Source organism: Dromiciops gliroides, chromosome 1, assembly GCF_019393635.1.
Source record: "Dromiciops gliroides isolate mDroGli1 chromosome 1, mDroGli1.pri, whole genome shotgun sequence".
Lineage (NCBI taxonomy): Eukaryota > Metazoa > Chordata > Mammalia > Microbiotheria > Microbiotheriidae > Dromiciops > Dromiciops gliroides.
The window spans coordinates 453536664-453554055 of NC_057861.1; the positions used below are offsets into that span (position 1 = coordinate 453536664).

The 17392-nt window shown below is 37.1% G+C and overlaps 1 protein-coding gene across 3 annotated transcripts; it reads right to left on the reverse strand.

Annotated features, from left to right (window-relative positions):
• Positions 1–200: 200 nt before the first annotated feature.
• On the reverse strand, positions 201–16539 carry ARRDC3 (arrestin domain containing 3). Of its 3 annotated transcripts, XM_043977154.1 has the most exons (8): positions 15941–16539; positions 11747–11828; positions 9484–9631; positions 8402–8504; positions 7596–7852; positions 6941–7103; positions 6069–6223; positions 201–3073 (listed from the first exon to the last, which is right to left on the reverse strand). In XM_043977154.1, the coding sequence occupies exons 1-8, from the start codon at positions 16218–16220 to the stop codon at positions 3017–3019; spliced, it is 1245 nt and encodes a 414-aa protein (XP_043833089.1). In that variant the 5' UTR covers positions 16221–16539; the 3' UTR covers positions 201–3016. The 3 variants fall into 3 exon arrangements, with proteins under 3 accessions (XP_043833089.1, XP_043833091.1, XP_043833090.1); XM_043977156.1 differs by lacking the exon at positions 9484–9631 and having other exon boundaries at positions 15941–15981; XM_043977155.1 differs by lacking the exon at positions 201–3073 and having other exon boundaries at positions 6088–6261.
• Between the last annotated feature and the right edge of the window lie 853 nt (positions 16540–17392).

Here is a 17392-nt window from a genome sequence, read left to right on the forward strand (position 1 = left end):
CTTTATCCACTGTGCCACCTAGCTGCGCCCTGGAATATAGTTTTAATCAGAATGATTAATTTGGCTAATGTGAACCTAGCAAATGGGCAGGTGAGAGAGAAGAGAATTCACAGGGTATAGCTTTCTTTTGCAAGTACTAGTGAATAACAAGATGGTTACAAAGAAGAACTCTAAACACAGTTTTACAAAAAAAACCCAAAACAAAAACTTTATTTTCCACAAGGAAGAGCAATAGGAAAAATTATCATTCCCCATGTATTCTTAAAACAGAGCCTACAAGGACATGTTCAGCACCAAAATAAAAAAAAAGGGAAAAGGAAAAAAGTACAAATGACCATAGAATATATTCTATAAAGCAAACATTTAATATTGCACTTTGTTTCTTTAACATTTTGGATTTAACTTGTCTTTCCTAATTGGAAAATCAGGAATCTCAAACACTGGAATACATTTATGAATATAATGCTTTATGTCAGGAACTGACCAATATCTAGGAAATAATATAGTAAAGTAATGCCTCTAAACAACAGAGTATAGAAATACTTTCATGGAAAAACAAAAACAAAAAAAAACCCTTTATTTGATACAGCTTTCAAAATTTAAAGTGATCACATTTCTTCATGTGGTCTGGTGCCAATTCCTATTGGTCATCCCTGTTTTCCGTGTAACTTAAGGATTACATCATGTTAAGTATTCCAATGCTATGCATATCAGTAATTGTTCCCTAGTTTGTGAGACAGAAAAGGAAGAAAATAATAAAGGGGGTCATCTGACAACCCCTCCCCCCAACAAAAAACAAACCAAAACAAAACCACCAAATGCCCTTTATGCCAAATAATCCATCAGCTTTTTTTTTTGGGGGGGGGGGACATTCACAAAATTATTTAGCAAGAATAAAAAAATATTTCACCCCCCATTTCCTTATTATCTAGTATTAGTTTTCTTACTGGAAAACCCTTTAACTGAATCACTTAAAACGCGATTCATTTTTATGCTGGGCTTTCTTCACCCTGTCAGCATTTTTCAAACATGAATTGTCTTCCATGTTTTCTTAAAGGCCACTTATGGAAAAGCCTATTTTGTTTTGTGTATGAAATTTTAAGACAGTATTTAACCAGGTCAAGCACCATACCAGAGTCTCTAAGGTTTATAGCCACTTCACTAAATCATGGTTAGAAGGCAGGATAGCTATAACACACCCTTCACTCATCAAAAAATGCTGCATTTTGGTAGAAAAAAAATTTACTATTAAATTCTTTCTGAAATGGGGTTTATATATACTCTGAAAATGTAGTGTTATCAATGGTTTTACAAATGCTGGTATATGAATTAAGAGAGCTAACCATAATTGTCTTCAATAAATTATGCTACTGATTTGATCACTGTTCCTTGTTTGTAGATGATGGAAGCTCCCTTTCTATAGGTCCTTTGAAGTTTTATCTTTTTTTTGGTCTCGACATAAAGCTGACTTCTTTTAAAAAAAAATGTATTGCTGGTATGGGTTCCTCAGTTTATGGAAACATACCTTCAAAAAGAGATAATTCTGCCAGCAATTACTCTTCTGGTGCTGGTCATTTTCGTGGGTTTTGTTTGCTCATTTGCTCAATTTGTATTTGTTTATTAAAAAAACAAAACCAAACACAAATAAAAACCCCTCACACCCTGTCAAACTTCAACAGACCAAAATGCAAATAGTATATATAAACTGAGCCCTTTTAGTGTAACAGTATTTTCTTGCACTTTTTAAAATATACTTTCTACCAGAGCAAAGATTTAAAACATCTATGCATTTTTTGGTGATTCGGTTACTTATGTATAAAAATAAATTTACTTTCCCTTCCTATCCCTAGTGGCTGAGATACTTCCATACTGTTTGGGATGGTAAAAGACATGATTTCTTAAGAGCGACAAGCCCTTATTTAACCCTTAGCTGGTGCCTGCTGATACTGCCTTTATTATTCCATTTTCAGCTCTTGCTAATTTCTTCTTCCATGTATAATGATAAAAAGGGAATGTGGGTGGGTTTTAAACTTTTGTGTATGTCCCTTTTCCAAATCTCCCTCCCCCCCAAACCAACCAAATAAACAAAACAAAACAAAAAAAGAAACAAACAACAACAACAACAAAAAATTCAACAGTGCAATAAAACACAAATAGCATTCCAACAGTTTGGCAAGTGATGCGTTCACCTGAGATTAAGTGATTTTAGGCAGTCTGTAACAAAATGCTGCTTTGCTGTAATAGTAGAAAGGCAACACATTCTTAAAATAAATCAAGAAGGTTATACAATCTTGACAGTCTCATCTTCTCGTCTTTTTCCCCCCACATTGGTGTTTGCTTATCTACTACAGTAGGCTGCAAAACATACAGCAAAAAGGATTGGCTTGAAGGCATTTGATGTTTGTAAATAAATCCACAATTGGATCCAAGCTGAAGAGGTGATACATGGTCAGCCTAGGAGGACAATTCTGAGCATGTGCTACACAGGTAAAGTCCAGGCTACATTAAATTAAAAAAAAATGTCAGTGCATTTGTCATAATAAAGTTTTTTCAAAGCTTTCTTTTTGCTCCTTGTTGTGCTGACCACAAGCAAGTTTTAAAAGAGCATCAAGAGTCCGGCATAAATGGGAAAAAAAAAAAAGCTGTAGTGACACTGAACCGCACAATGTAAGCATTGAGCATGTGCAAATTTTCAAATCAAAAGAAGGAAATTTTCCCTCTTTTACAACGTGGTGTCTTGACACGTATGATCATAGGCTAGAATAAGGCTGCTCCATGTATGTGCCAGTTTAAGGAAAAAAAAGCTCACATCTTCAAGCATGTGGGAGCAGTCCTGTGATGTTGCTATAAGGCTTCAAAAGCATGATCACTGGTGGTTTCATGTATTTGCCATTTTCTGGGCAAGAGTAATACCACTTCCTCTGAAAACGTGTCTCCAAGATACTTCCTCTATCCACAGCAGGGCAGAGAGATACAGTTCCAGACCAAGGTCAACTTATTTCAATCGAACTTTCCTTCAACGAGAGGGGCAAGATGGTCTGTCTTCTGTTTGTTGATCTGGATTGGGATCAATCTAGAAACAAAGAAAATAAATATTAAGCTATTTTGAAAATACTTTAAAAGTGGTTAAGAGGTTCTTAATTTCACTGATGATTGTAATTAATAGAAAATTTAAAAGCCTGAAAAATCAGAGACAAGGGCATGCGGTTAAACATCTGTACAAAAATATTTCTAGAAACAAAAAATGAATTGTGGGATATTAAAATTGTGAAAAGGAGGGGAAGAAATTGCTGCTGTGTGTAACAAATTCCCAGTAGTATCAAGCATGACAATAGTGTATTTGGGAAAAAGCTCCACACCTTAAGTTTCTAGTATAGCGCACTGTCTTTAAAAAAAAAAAGAAAGAAATTCCCTCCCAACATTCAGCTTTATTCTATCACACAAAAATTAAGAATACATAAAACTGAAAATATTTTTGTAGACATTATCTCCTTTGCTAAAAAGGGGCCTGTATTTTGCTTTAAAAATTGGCACAACTCTCCTCAAGACCTGAGGAAGACTGTGCTTGTGTAAGCAATGTCTTGGGAGAATTGTAGGGGGGTATAATAACAATCTCCAAAAGGAATGGGAATCCCCAAAAGGGGCACAGTACACTCCCCCTCTGGTTTTCCTCTGCTTCTGTGAGACCTTTAGTTATAAACATATAAGAGTGTTTTACTAGCTGACCTGATATACACAAGAATGTAGCTTAAGTGTTTTATATTTTCTTTTTTTGGTTCTGAATGTAGGATTTTATTGACCTAGGGAACTCCAGGTCAAGAAACTTCCTACACATAGATATGTATCAACAATTCATAGGTTTAGGGGAACATCTGAGCTCTAATTCAGGATACCCTCCCAGTCAAGAAAACTAAGCAAATCTATGTATGCACATGGTTGGGGGGAACACAACCAATCACTTCTTTTACTAAAGGTCTTCATAGTCCAATCTTGTCCAATTTCATTTCAACTTGGGACAATCACAAAAGCTTGGGAAAGAATCAAAATACTGAAGATAAAATGAACCAGGCTATTTCCCCCTTTCAATGACCATGTTTAATTAAAGAATAAAATAAGCAGCAACTTAAGAGATCATCTAACTTAAGAGAGATCATATTCTTTTGTATTCATGATCTTAATATTTCATGCATTTAAAACATGCTATGCCAAGAAAAAAAGAGGAAAACAAAAACTCTCTCTAAAACCCATGTCATAAGCCCATTCCTAAGTCATGTAAAAGTATCACTACAAGGGGCAGCTAGGTGGCGCAGTGGATAAAGCACCGGCCCTGGAGTCAGGAGTACCTGAGTTCAAATCTGGCCTCAGACACTTAACACTTACTAGCTGTGTGACCCTGGGCAAGTCACTTAACCCCAATTGCCTCACTTAAAAAAAAAAAAAGTATCACTACAACTCTGGAATTCAATGAAAACAAGAACTGTTAAGATCCTATAAAAAATAAGCTGAAAAATGATTTTACATAGATTGTGGTACTTGTAAAAAGCTCCAAGTATTCTTGCTAGACAGGAGTAAAATCCAACAGCCAGTTATGAAAAGACAGACATAGAGCTAACAAAGATATAGCTAAAATCTGACCCAATTAGAAAGGGTTTGAAGGAATATGCTCAGAATGTACCAGAAACAATGGGGTAGACCTCATGTTAACTCTTTTTGTTTGTTTTTGCGTGGCAATGAGGGTTAAGTGACTTGCCCAGGGTCATACAGCTAATAAGTGTCAAGTGTCTGAGGCCGGATTTGAACTCAGGTCCTCCTGAATCCAGGGCCAGTGCTTTATCCACTGCGCCACCTAGCTGCCCCTCATGTTAACTTTTAATAATAGAAGGTAAGGAAATCAACTTAGTTCACTTAAGAACCATAGGGAACCATAGTCATTTGATGAATGAAAGTCATAAATCAAGGTACAAAAGGGCTCTAAATATTAGTGGTTATTAAGAGTTTAGACAAAAATCGATCCAACTCCTCAGGATGAGCTCTTATTCTAATAAGACAAAATACTGGCATTTCAACATAGAATAGACATGTAAAGAGAAGTATTTTAAATGTCAACATTTTTTGAACATGAGACTGGCAATGCCAAGTAATATCCTTTTAAAAACAAAAGGAGCAAAAGCTATTAAAGAAAGTTGATATGCCAATGTCATTCAAAAAATTCATTGTCATTAGAATAGCTAGATTTTATCTCCTTAGAAAAAACTGCCTGTTCATTTCCTTTGACCACCTGTCAATTGAGGAATGGCATGTGTGGGTATATAATTTTATTATACTACTTAAAATACATATTAAATACCTATTTCATTTAAATTTTGACTCGATGCAAAAACTTTTTCAAAATTCCTTGTTTCCTTTTTAATTTCATATGGATTTTATGTATGAAAAAGTTTTTTGAATTTTATGTAAAAATCAAAACTGCCCATTTTTGTCTTCTGTGGTCCTTCTCTTATCCTTTGCTCAGTCAGGAACTGTTCCCCCCATCCATAGATCTTGAAGATCATTTCTTCCTTGCCCCTCTAATCTGTTTATGATGTCACCCTTTGTATCTCCGTCATTTGGAGCTTAAATGGTATGACAGAATGAGATGTTGGGTCTATAAAGGCTGTGCTGATCCCAGCTTGTATGTGGGTTCAGGAAAATGAATTACATTATTATTCTAATAGTAATGTCATTAGGAAGGCTGCATTTCTTATAGAGAAATTATTATTCTATTCTAAAGCCCCAAAGAAAATACTTTTGTATTATCTGCTGCTTTTGGAGTTATTTGTGCCTCCCATCTCATAGAGAAAAGTTAAAGGTTGGGGCAGCTAGGTGGCGCAGTGGATAAAGCACAGGCCCTGGATTCAGGGGGACCTGAGTTCAAATCTAACGTCAGACACTTGACACTTACTAGCTGTGTGACCCTGGGCAAATCACTTAACCCTCATTGCCCGCCCCCCCCCCAAAGGTGAAATATGATGGGAGAAAAGTTAAAGGCACTTTAACCAAGAGAAAAGAATCAGGGTGTTGACAGTTACCTCTGAATAAAGAGGTGGTGGTAGAAACCGGAACTCCTGAATATATGCAAATAGTGGTCCCTGGAGGGCCCGCTCAAAATCGTCATAGGCACTCATAGGCGCAAGATGGCTCTGCCTCTGCTCCTCCGTGACAACTTCAGCATAGCTGGGTGGTGCTAAAGGATAAAGATACACGCAATTCGAACAGCAAGTTCTTATGCATGTCAAAATACAAAGCATTATAGATAGTATAGATGTTAAAAGGAAAATTTGGGGGTAAACTAGATAGGTAAAAGAGTTGGTGGCTAAAACAAGACTAATTGCTAACCAAAAAAGTTTCATTACAAAAAAAAGGCCTCACTTTAAATTTAAATGCTTGACATAGATCTGCACTTTGTAAAGAATAATAAGCAATTAACTCAGGTTTACATAAGCACTTTCCTCCCAACTACCTTGTGAATTAATGTTGTGTAAATATTATTTTTACACACTAGGAAACTGAGGCTCCAGGCAGTTGTGATATAATGATGATGATAGATAGCATTTATACAGTGTTGTAGACACTGTGCTAAATATTATCTCATTGGATCCTCACAACAACCCTGGAATGTAGGTGCCCCATTTACAGTTGAGGAGCGTGAGGCAAACAGAGGTTGTGACTTGCCCAAGGTCATAGCTGGTAACTATCTGAGGCTGATTTTGAACTCTGGTCTTCCTGACTCCAGACCCAGGGCTTTGTCCACCATGCTACATAGCTACCTTGTAGATAATCACACAGATCTACCAAATCCTAGTCTGGTCTCCTCTTTTCTACTATACCACCAAACAGATAATTCTGTCCTAGAGAAATTAGGTTGCTGAATCAAGAGCTTAGAAATGTATTATCAAATTACCTTCAGGTCTTTCAGGCAGGGATAGACCAAGCCAGTTCATATTTATGCTACACTGGCTGCTGACACTGGATGTCCTGCTACCAAATGGATGTAGAGGAATAGTACCGATGACGAGTGGCAAATTAAGAAATAAGTCCATGGCTCCAGGAATATCCACATAGACCTAAGAGGTAAAAAAAAAAATGCAGGTGCATTTAGTTGAAATACTGTTTTACATTTTTGGAGGAATGCTGCAATTCAAGTGTTACATGCTTGCTTAAAACTAACACCTATTTTCTTTTTATTATAACAGAGATAAAATTTTCTCTGTAATCATGGATAGTAATGTCAGATTGAGGCCACACCTACCCCCTCCCCCCTTGCTAAATGAGATAACAATGTAATTGGGAAATGTTTAACAAAATAAATAAAAATATAATGCAACATAATTTAATCTGTGGATTTCTACATCAACATGGGACCTGCATAGATACTTATCTATGCTTTAGTGGCTTCCCTTTCTATGTGAGTCATTATAATATATAACAAGGTATTTAAAAGGTGAGGTTTGCAGGCCTCACATAACAAAACTTAAAAGCCAAACTGTGGTCTCTCTTTAAAAAAAAAAAAGGCTACGAGCAGGCTTATATAATAGAAGTCGGCAATCTGTTCGTACCATTAGTGAATATTCCACCCGGATTATACTACAGTCCAAAATAGAAGGGGAAACTGGTGGAATTTTCAGTAGCCTCCCATTCCAGGTCTCCGTCTTCCCAGATGACAAGGATTCCCCTCGTAAATTGGCCACAAGTTGTTTTACTTCCTTCATTTTCCCTTTGGCATAGAAGGCCTGTGTTTGGTAAATGGCTGCCTTTGGCACCACCATTCGGGAAGAGCAGTTCTCAATTTCAGCAAATATCTGAATTGATTCACCTAGAGTAAAAAGCAAACAAATAAAAAAAGAAAAAACCCAAGGACGATTAGTGATAAGACAGCTGAGAGGGAAAAAAAATACATTTACTAATTTCTTTGACAAATTTTAAAAGTGTAAGAGACATTTCATGAAATGAGAAATTTGTCCCCAGAGTGGCAGATTTTATAGCTAAAAAATTTATAGCAATAATAGCTAGCATGTAGGTAGCCTTCTTAAGTTTTGCAAAAGTTTTACATTTTATTTCACTTGATCTCCACAATAACTCTAGGAAGGAGGTGCCATTATTGTTCCCATCTTATAGATGCGGACAATTGAGGCCAAAGAGGTTAAAAGTGCCTTGGTCAAGGTCACACAGCTAATAAATGTCTTGTCGGTAAGATTATCTGAATAGAGATTATTTTTTTATGGAAAATTTGATAAGCACAATGCATGCTATTTTTAATTGAACAGAATTAGGTTTTTAACTGGGTTACAATCATTGCAATTATATAATCACAAAAACAGCATAAGGAAAATGTTCTTTCATGGGTGAACTCCTGATAACATACCTGGGGTGTAGCCCTTCCTTTCAATTTTGGCACTTAAGGATATTGGGCCTGAGGTACAGAACCAGCAACACAGAGTCTTTTCTTTTGTGCCTGCTTGGGGTGACTGTAAGAAATAATAATAATAATAATAAAAAAACACATTTAGGGGTTAGTTTCACACAATACTCTTTAGAATATGACAAAGATTAGGCTTTTTAAAAAATGCCACAAAAAGTGGTATTTTTCATTACCTAGAAACATATTTTTTCTACTATTCAAACTCTTCTGCATTGGGATGGTTCATTCCCATTGAGACAATAACAATTAATTAAAAATTAAGTTAGATGATTTATTAAGATCATGTAATCCATACATGATTTTGGTATATCTATGTATAATTAGAAATTTAAAAAAAAAACCCTTTCCACAGTCCATTTAAAGTTTCTTTTTAAAGAAAATAATTGGGTTATATTTTCCAACAAGAGAGTCATCTCTGAGAATTTCCTTTTTCATTTCAATTGACATATTAAACCAGAAAATCCAACTTTCTAAGTCTTAATTGCTTTAAAGATGTTATTATTTTGGTAAGTCAAATTGGAATTCGGGACTCACAGAAAACATCATTAAGACGATTACTTTTTATAAGGAGTTAAAAATTGCTTTATGAGATTAAAGATCTCACCATTAATAACAACTACCCCTATATGGTAGTAATAATTCAATGCAGTACAAATTCTTAAGTTTGGTTCTTTTAAGTCAGCAGTCTCTTTATAAGAAACCCTGTTCCTCTTTCAATAAAATAACTGGTCAGGGAACAGTTCAAAGGTTTGTTTTTTGTTTGTTTTTCCCTCTGGAATGACATATTTCATACAAAGTGCTGGTTGTCCATTTCTTTTTAAAATGAGTTTAAAAAATACAACCAAGAGCACACGCAGAATATGTTTATCATTTCTGAATTTTGGTGCTCTAATAATATGTCATTAATATTTACAGCATTGGTTTTCTAAATATATTGATTAGATAAAAGATTTTGTCCTTTAGGCGATTATGCTTTAGTATTTGTATGCCAAAAACCAGGAATGAAGAATTCAGTCCATTCTTACCAGTAATGAAGGAGTGTTGATATCTATATGTTCAAAGACTGTAAATTCCTTCTTTAATTTTACTGGTAGAAGCCAAGGCCTGTGCAATTCGGCTTTCACCCAATAGCGCACACTGCCATGTCGGCCTTCGAATGAGGTAGCAAGTGGTCTGTGCAGAACACAAAGGTCAAAATATATTATGTTTTATTTCTCTTTCGAATAATTATACATTTGGTCAGAGCACAAGTATAAATATATTGTACTGTATTGTTTATGCATCATGATTATATGAAACAATATTTTCTGGCAAGAGTACCAGAGGGAACAGTCTTTTTTTTTTGGGGGGGGGGGGTTAAAAAAATTTCTTTTTTTCTAAGAGTAGATATGAATGTTTTACTGTAATTAAAGGGATTTTTCTAAAACATGCCATAAGAATACAGTTTTTTTAAACATGTAAGAGGCTACTTTAATTATGAGCAAAGTTATGAAACTGGAGAATAAGTAATTCCAAATAAATACAATTTCCTTGAAGATACCTTTTAATAGATAGCTCAATTATTCTTTTATTGTGGTTTATTCAGTATGCCAAATAATATAAAGACACTTAGTCCAAATGTTTTCAGTGCCAGACTTCATTAGCCAAGGTTATGACCCCTTGTGGTTATTAATTAAGGGATAATAGGTTACATATTCAGTGTTGCAAACCTGTTTTGGGGGAATTTTTTCTTCAATGAAATCTCAATTTCATGTCTTTCTGATCATTATATAATCTAGTTAGATTCTCCACCCCTCAAAATTGAAACAACCTCCAATGACTACTTAAAATTTCAACTACTGATTTATTATCTTAATTTCTGTATCTAAGAACCATGCGAAAATATGTATGTGTATGCCTGTATATATCTCTTGCTATTTTGAATACCTTTAAATGTCTTTGAATTTTCTATTTTGTTTCTATCACACTATTTGGACTGCCAAAAGTTCACAGAATTATCTGTTACTTCCTCACCCAGTTCCCATCCTATCTGCACTTTATTTTATCTTTTACATTAATGTTGTATTAGAGTTTCCCCCTAATTTTTATCCTTTCAAAACATTTTATCATTTAAATTGTTTTATGTTAATTTTATATATAAGGTACAAAACAATGTTTCTAAACCCTAATTTTTGCAATGATATTCCAAAGTAATTTTAGCTTATTACATATAGTTTATATGACCATTGGTTTTAATTAATTTCACTAACTGAAGTTATTCAGCCTATATCGTCTTTATTTTAATTATACTTAAGTTTATTTTTCTCTCTAAAGAGATGTGCTTTACTCAATGTGAGGTTCAAAAAACATTCTCAATTAACTTTTTGTATGAATTCTCTTTACATGTAACAATTCAAATACTAAATTTCAGTATGCAGAGATGGAGCATATTATATATATATTATGGGCACCTGATTAACTTTTATATAATATAAGTTTATTCTAGGATGATCAGTACAGGTGCATTTTGTAATATCTGTGAAAAGCATTACTCCTTTTTCATTAAGCAGAAAAATTATAAAATTCCTTCACATTCCTCAATAGCCTTTTTTCTTTTAAGAAAACAAGATTAAAATTCATATACCAATATGAATTTTCTTTTCTAGATATATTTTTATTACAAATTGTTTTTTACCTTCTTACTGACTGGGATGTGAATGTCCTCTACTTCCACTTCACCTTTAGTCCCTCTGCTTAACTGTTTCATCTTGATTTTTGCAAGTTCCCATATGTATAGCCACTATTTTCCTTACATATCCACCCTGTCTCATTTTTCCCCAAGGCTTTCCTTCTATTATGATAGGGTTTTAAATTGATTTATATGCCTTTACAGAGCCATACAAGACTTCAAAGAAGTCTAAATATCTAATGCTCACTGTTCAGGCAATAAGTACTTATCAAACTTGTATTACATTAGCACCAAGCTAGGTCCTACTCAACCCTACTCTTATTCTCCTGAAATAAACGAAATATTGTGTTTCATACTCAAGCATTGTAACCTCTTGGCAGGTACTAGGAATTCGGTTTTTATTTCCATAATTTTATTATTGTAAAGAAAAAATAGCCTCTTAAGTTTAATGGGCTGTTTTCCTATATCAGGTTTTAGTATACTTCCTCAGTAATGAAAAGGGTTTTTTTTTTTGTTTGTTTGTGTGTTGTGTTTTTTTGAAACTATAAATGTAAAAATGTAAACTACTGCGAAGCTGTTTGACTATTTGGTGAAATATGGGAATTATATGTAATACTCACGTCTGTGGAAGCTCAAAGCTGAATGCATATTCATGCCGTCCTGAATGAATAGTATTGAGGCCTTCTTCTGAATTGTCATCATCTACAGAAAAAAAATGCCATTCTGTCTTTAAGTATTATATATATTGTTACAAATTATAAAGAAGTATCTATTTAATAGGCAAATTTTAAATTTAATTCTCCCCTCCCCCCAAATCTTTTAATTTACCATATTAAGGACCTATTTTGAGGAAATATGAAGTCCTTTGCAGAATGGTAAAATGTATGTAAATATAAATTTCCCTGTTTCAAAATAATTTAAAAGCTTATACACATAGAATAGTCTTTTATAGTAGATGGTGGATTTTTATGTGCTTCCCCCATCTTTAAAACGTGACTTCTTCTAGACTAAAAATTAGACTAAATATTATTCAGCCTGAGTAGTTGTTTTTCCTTTATTTCTATCAACAGCAGCAAATAATTTCCATGCAAGTTACCTTTTAATGCTATCTAACAGTATCAAATTATGGAGTTTGGGGAGGAGGCAACTTATTACAAAGCAATTACCATTGTTTAAAGGCAAGGGTCTAGTATATGGAGTCCCACCCTTTGGAAAGATGAAATCCAGGGAGATGTTTGTAACTTTCAGACAACAAGCTAAACAGACCTTCCATTTCATCCAATCCATATTATTTTATTACTAATACGTTGTAGGAAAGCCTTTAAACCAAAATGGAGGGGATTCAGTCTTTGGTCAAAGTGTTCTCTCTACTCTAGTGGGTGATTGCTATAGAGGCCACTTTCCTTTCCATAGCCTGTAATTCTAGTGCTCTGCTCCTTGTTATTACTGCATTCCCCTAAACAAACTTATTTTCTCCCTTCAACTATTTTAGCAACATACATACACAAATGATTGGTTTTTATTTTTCCATTATATGAAAAGGTAAGGTTAAAAAAAATCCCCCCTCCAGATTTATACATTTCACATAAAATGCAAGAATCATTGCGGTTTACACATTTCATCCCAATGATGATTTCATTATAGCTCTCTGGCTAGCTAAAATGGCCATTTCTACATTTCTGGCCCTCCAGCAGCCCAAAGTTTCTCTCTCCCCACCCCCCTCCTTCTTCCTCCCTTTCCTTTCTTTCCATCTCTCGCTGCTCTCTTTTTGTGCCAGCTCAGCAGTCTTAGGGAGGCTCAGCACAGCGGCAGCGGCGGAGGTAGCGGCAGCGGCAGCAGAAGCCTGAGACCGAGCCCAGTGGTAAACAAGTGCTGAGCTGTCAATCAAAGACTCGACTCAAGCAGGAGAGGACCGGCCTAAACCGGCGCGAGCAGAGTCTCAGCCAGCCAGCCTCCCATATACATACAGTATACATTACACTCTAGCGCATTCGCTCACGCGCAACCTAGACTGCTAGATAGACCAGAGCAGGGGAGGGGTGGGGAAGCTAGGGTGGGGGGAAGGGAGGAGGCTGGTGTGTGCAAAGACACCTCTCTGAAGCTTCCGGTTTTGCACACCCAAGCCAGTGTGCCCAGGGGATTTTTAACTACGTTTGGCCCAGACACCTTTAGGTGCCGGTGGTTACCGGCTTTGGAAATTGGGACAAAGAAAAAAAAAAGTAGAGGGTGGGGGTCATCAATACAAAAAAAATAATGCAACGCAAAACGAAATGCAAAGGGTCCCCTTATATAGCAAAGGTGTGTATGCACGCACACACACGCAGCCCTGGTGTAATGAAAATGTAATACTTACAATTTGTCTCCCCCCTCCCCCCCAAGTGATTTGCTATCTTGGGTCCCGACTATCCCGTCTCTTGGGTCATCGCAAGGTAACTCGCTTTGTTATCGAAAGGCAAGGTGGGTGGGGAACACCCTTTTCAACAAAATTGACACTCTTTCAGACCTTCCTCCACGCCCCTGCAGAGGGGAGGATTTCCCCCCAAACCTGCTTAGTCCGGTTATTTCCAGTTAAAAACGGGAGGGTCCAAGACAATCCCGGTATCCTCAAGGCCATGGGGGAAGGGGTGGAGGGAGAAATTAGCATTTTCATTCTGAGAAAGCCCAATTAGTTTCTTGCGGGGGCCCCCAACAAGGGGTTGGGGGCGGGAGGTTAATGGAGAGGGAAGAAGGGCAACGCAGCATAGAGGGGTCTGGAGAGGCCGGCGTGGAACCGCAGGGACAAGGATGGGGACCGTAGACCAACTGAATGACGGACTGCCCAGGAGGAACCTTTACCGGCGCGCGCCGGAATCCAGGAACTGGAATCCTCAAGCCTCGCCCCCACCCTGCCCAAATTCCCTCTCCCCACCGGGACGGTCACCCAATCCAATCAGCAGCTGGCATCGCCTTAGCAACAGGCTAACAAACCAAACTCCGCCTATCGCTGCCGGCACGGGGCGTGGCCTCGGTTACCAGGCTAGTTTGAGAGCTCCCTGGTCTAAGTCATTGAAACTATTCCAGGTTAATGTCTGTCCGTGTTTGGCAGTAATAGGGGTGGTGCGTGGGTTGGGGTGGGTGATAATAAGTTCTTGTTAATGAAATCTGGCAGACACAAAATAAAGCGTATTCTGCTCTCTATTTATTTTTTCATTCTCTCCCCCCCACCCCCAACCATTTCCAGGCTCCCTTAACTACATCATATCTTTTCCGTCTACTTAATTTATTATTCCCCCCTCCCAATTATAATTAAAAAAAAGACTCGATAGCTTAGGTGGCAGATTAGTTGCCAACTCTTATGGCTGCTTTTGAATAAGCACCAGGAACGTGATTAAGCATTTGTTTTTTATAGTGTGATTTGATGTTCGAGGGACTTAACAGTTAATGGAAGCAAATTTTGGGAAAATAGTTTTAAAATGTTTTATTCTTCTATGGAAACGTTAGTTTCCCCCTAACATCCTGACATGCTGTATCATGGATAGAAGTTATATCATCCTTCATTTATTCCTACACTTGACTGAGATTCGAGATAGCATAATTTAGCTAGGAAGAGATATTTTTTAAAAAGGCGGGGGAGGGGGAGCAAAATATCTCAGATTCTTATTCTATCTGCAAAATCGTCAATGTCTGAACTAAATACTGCATTAAAAAGGAGAAGGACCAAGAATTACATAACCAGTTTTAACATTATAGTCTTCTGGTGCTAGGAATTAAGTCATCGCCACCACCTGACGCGTGTAACCAATCTGCTGAGAGCAGAACAGGCGCCCCTCCTCACCCCCCCGTACTGGTCCGAAACAGGATTGAACCGCTTCTAACAAAGGGTGGAAACTTAGAAAAACAAGCTTAGAGTCTGCTATATTTCCACAATGTATCCATTCAAACAATAGATTAGCAATCTCAGGACCCCTTCCCCCCTTTGACAATTCTTCATCTTCCTTTTTTAACCAAAATCAGACCTAGAGTGAGAAGTCCTTTACATTTCCTTTTGACTGGCACAGGTTTCATTCAATGTATGTTCCAAAGTTAGGAATGATGCTCTCAAAAGAAAAGAATTGACCCTAAATGGCCTCTTGGTCAAATTTTAAACCTACCAGGATGATAGTCTTTATTTTTTATTTTTGTAAGAAAGGAGGAAAGGTAGCTTGATGTACATTTTGAACTGAATTGGAAAGAAGAGAAAAAAATAACACGTGGGGTGTTTGATAGCATATGTCAAAATAAGCCATGGGAAACCCTTTATCAAGGAACAATGATTAATTCTGAAATCGTTGGATGTCGATGTTAAAATTTAAAATGCACCTCAAAGGGTTCATTAAAAGATGCTACTCCCTGCTTTTATTGCAACTCATTATTGTAGAGCCAAGGTTGCAAAGGAAAAAATGAAACATTTGAGATTCGACTCCAGTTTCTAACAATGCGTTTGGAAACCATATTATCAAAATGATTATATCTGATGGAAGGAGCTATTAGAAATAGGGTGGACATGAATTGCAAGTGCGTATTGCAAGGGGCTTATAGAGGTGTTAGAGGTAGTTCAGCAAAGTGCTCTATACAGTCACTTTGCAGATGGCTTGAATGCATTGCTACTTAACATTCGATAAATGTCAAAAAAAAAATCCAAATTTTCAAGTTTGCAAAAAGATTCTCAACAACAAACGTTCGGATTTTAAACTGCAAAATTGAAGAATTAAAATTGCATTAATTCATCAAAAATAAGAGGCAAGTTAAACAAAATCATATTCCTTTATGATTTCTGAATAATACAAAAAACTTACCTCTTTCATGCCCAATTAAGATGTCTTTATGGTTGAAATATTCTACTTCTTCAGTGTAATTCTGTGTATAGGCAGTGTTGGATCCAGCATTTCTAGATTCAGTCCAGCGTACTTTCGCATGTCCTCTTGCATGAATTTTGAGAGATTTTACTCTGATTTCCCCAGTAACTTCTAAATTCACTCTTCCTGAGACTGTATCCCCACTAGAATATACAGGGACATTGCTGTCATTAAGACAGTCAAAGCTTATTGTCAAACTCTTAACCTTCCCCAGCACCATGTTTATAACAAAATCTATAAAAAATATAATGTAAGACAAAAAAAGTCAAGATCACATATAAAATGCGACCTTCACTAAACACTGATCGATGTCTTTGCCGTGCAAAAGGCTTGCAGGCAGGATCAGTGCATTCGTTACAAATAGTTCATTGAGATTTCTTAAAAAGTCACAGCAGTGGATGCTGCTCGCTGCTACTTCTCAGATCAGTGGTCTCTGTACAAAGACGGGTGGCTACAGCTTGCCAGCTCACTTTAAAACCAGCTTTGTGAAAAACAACCCCACAGAGCATGCGCACGGCTCTGCTGCTTTTTCTTCCCCCTCCCTCGCGTCCCTCTTCCTTTCTGGTACAGTAGGTGTAGAACAGAGGGAAGAAGACTGCTGTAGACAGAGAGCTGAACCTGACTTCTCTTCATTGAGTGTTCCTATTGGTGGGCAGGCTACCGTAAAACTCCAGAAGTGGGATAGGAGGCTTTACTACCGAGCAGATTCTAATAGCCGTGATAGAACGAGGATGGCAGAGCAGGGGACACGAGGGGACGCAGGCGGAGAGAGGCTGGCGTGTCTGCTGCTGAGCCGCTTGTCCAGGGCGTGCATTGAGGGGAAGGGCTGAAATGTGCCCACCGGGAACTACTGGAAAAAGAAGAGTAAAGGGGGGGGGGGGGGAGGAGAAAGGGAGAAACCGGTTGGACGAGCCAAAATAACGTGATATAATGCATTTCAAGAGAAATTGTAATAAAAAAAACCAATACAACAAACCCAGTTTTAAGAAATATGGTTAATAGACAAATTTGGGGAGGAGGGGTTGGGAACTTTTGTGAGTATTTGATGTTGGGTAGGGTAGGTCGAAAATCGACTCAGTGGAGGTCAAAGGAATCCTGTCTTTCCATTGAGACTATTGCCATGGACAAGAAAGAGAGAGACCAGCATAATTTAAGCAGTGCTGTGTGCAGCAGCAGCTGTCCTCTCCATCTCTAACTCCATTGCAAGGAAAAACAACCAACCACCAAGTTATTTCTATGGTGACAGTAGGAAAAAAGGGCTGACCACTTCTTTAAAACAAAGAGTCCTGTTTAAAGGAACCACCTACAAGCCCAATTTTAAGGGTTTGGCATGATGTCCTGAGGAGGGCCCCAAGAATTGTCTGGTTTAAAAAAAAAGAAGCCTTGGATAAG

What these genes read in the sequence shown, in the direction of transcription:
- ARRDC3 (XM_043977154.1), bottom strand. Translation starts at nt 16,220, where the DNA reads ATGGTGCTGGGGAAGGTTAAGAGTTTGACAATAAGCTTTGACTGTCTT. An exon ending in AAGGAAGGGCTACACCCCAG is followed by an intron (nt 7,853 to 8,401) that starts GTATGTTATCAG and finishes TTTTTACTCTAG; the next exon opens with GTGAATCAATTCAGATATTT. An exon ending in GGGTGGAATATTCACTAATG is followed by an intron (nt 7,104 to 7,595) that starts GTACGAACAGAT and finishes TTTACCTCTTAG; the next exon opens with GTCTATGTGGATATTCCTGG.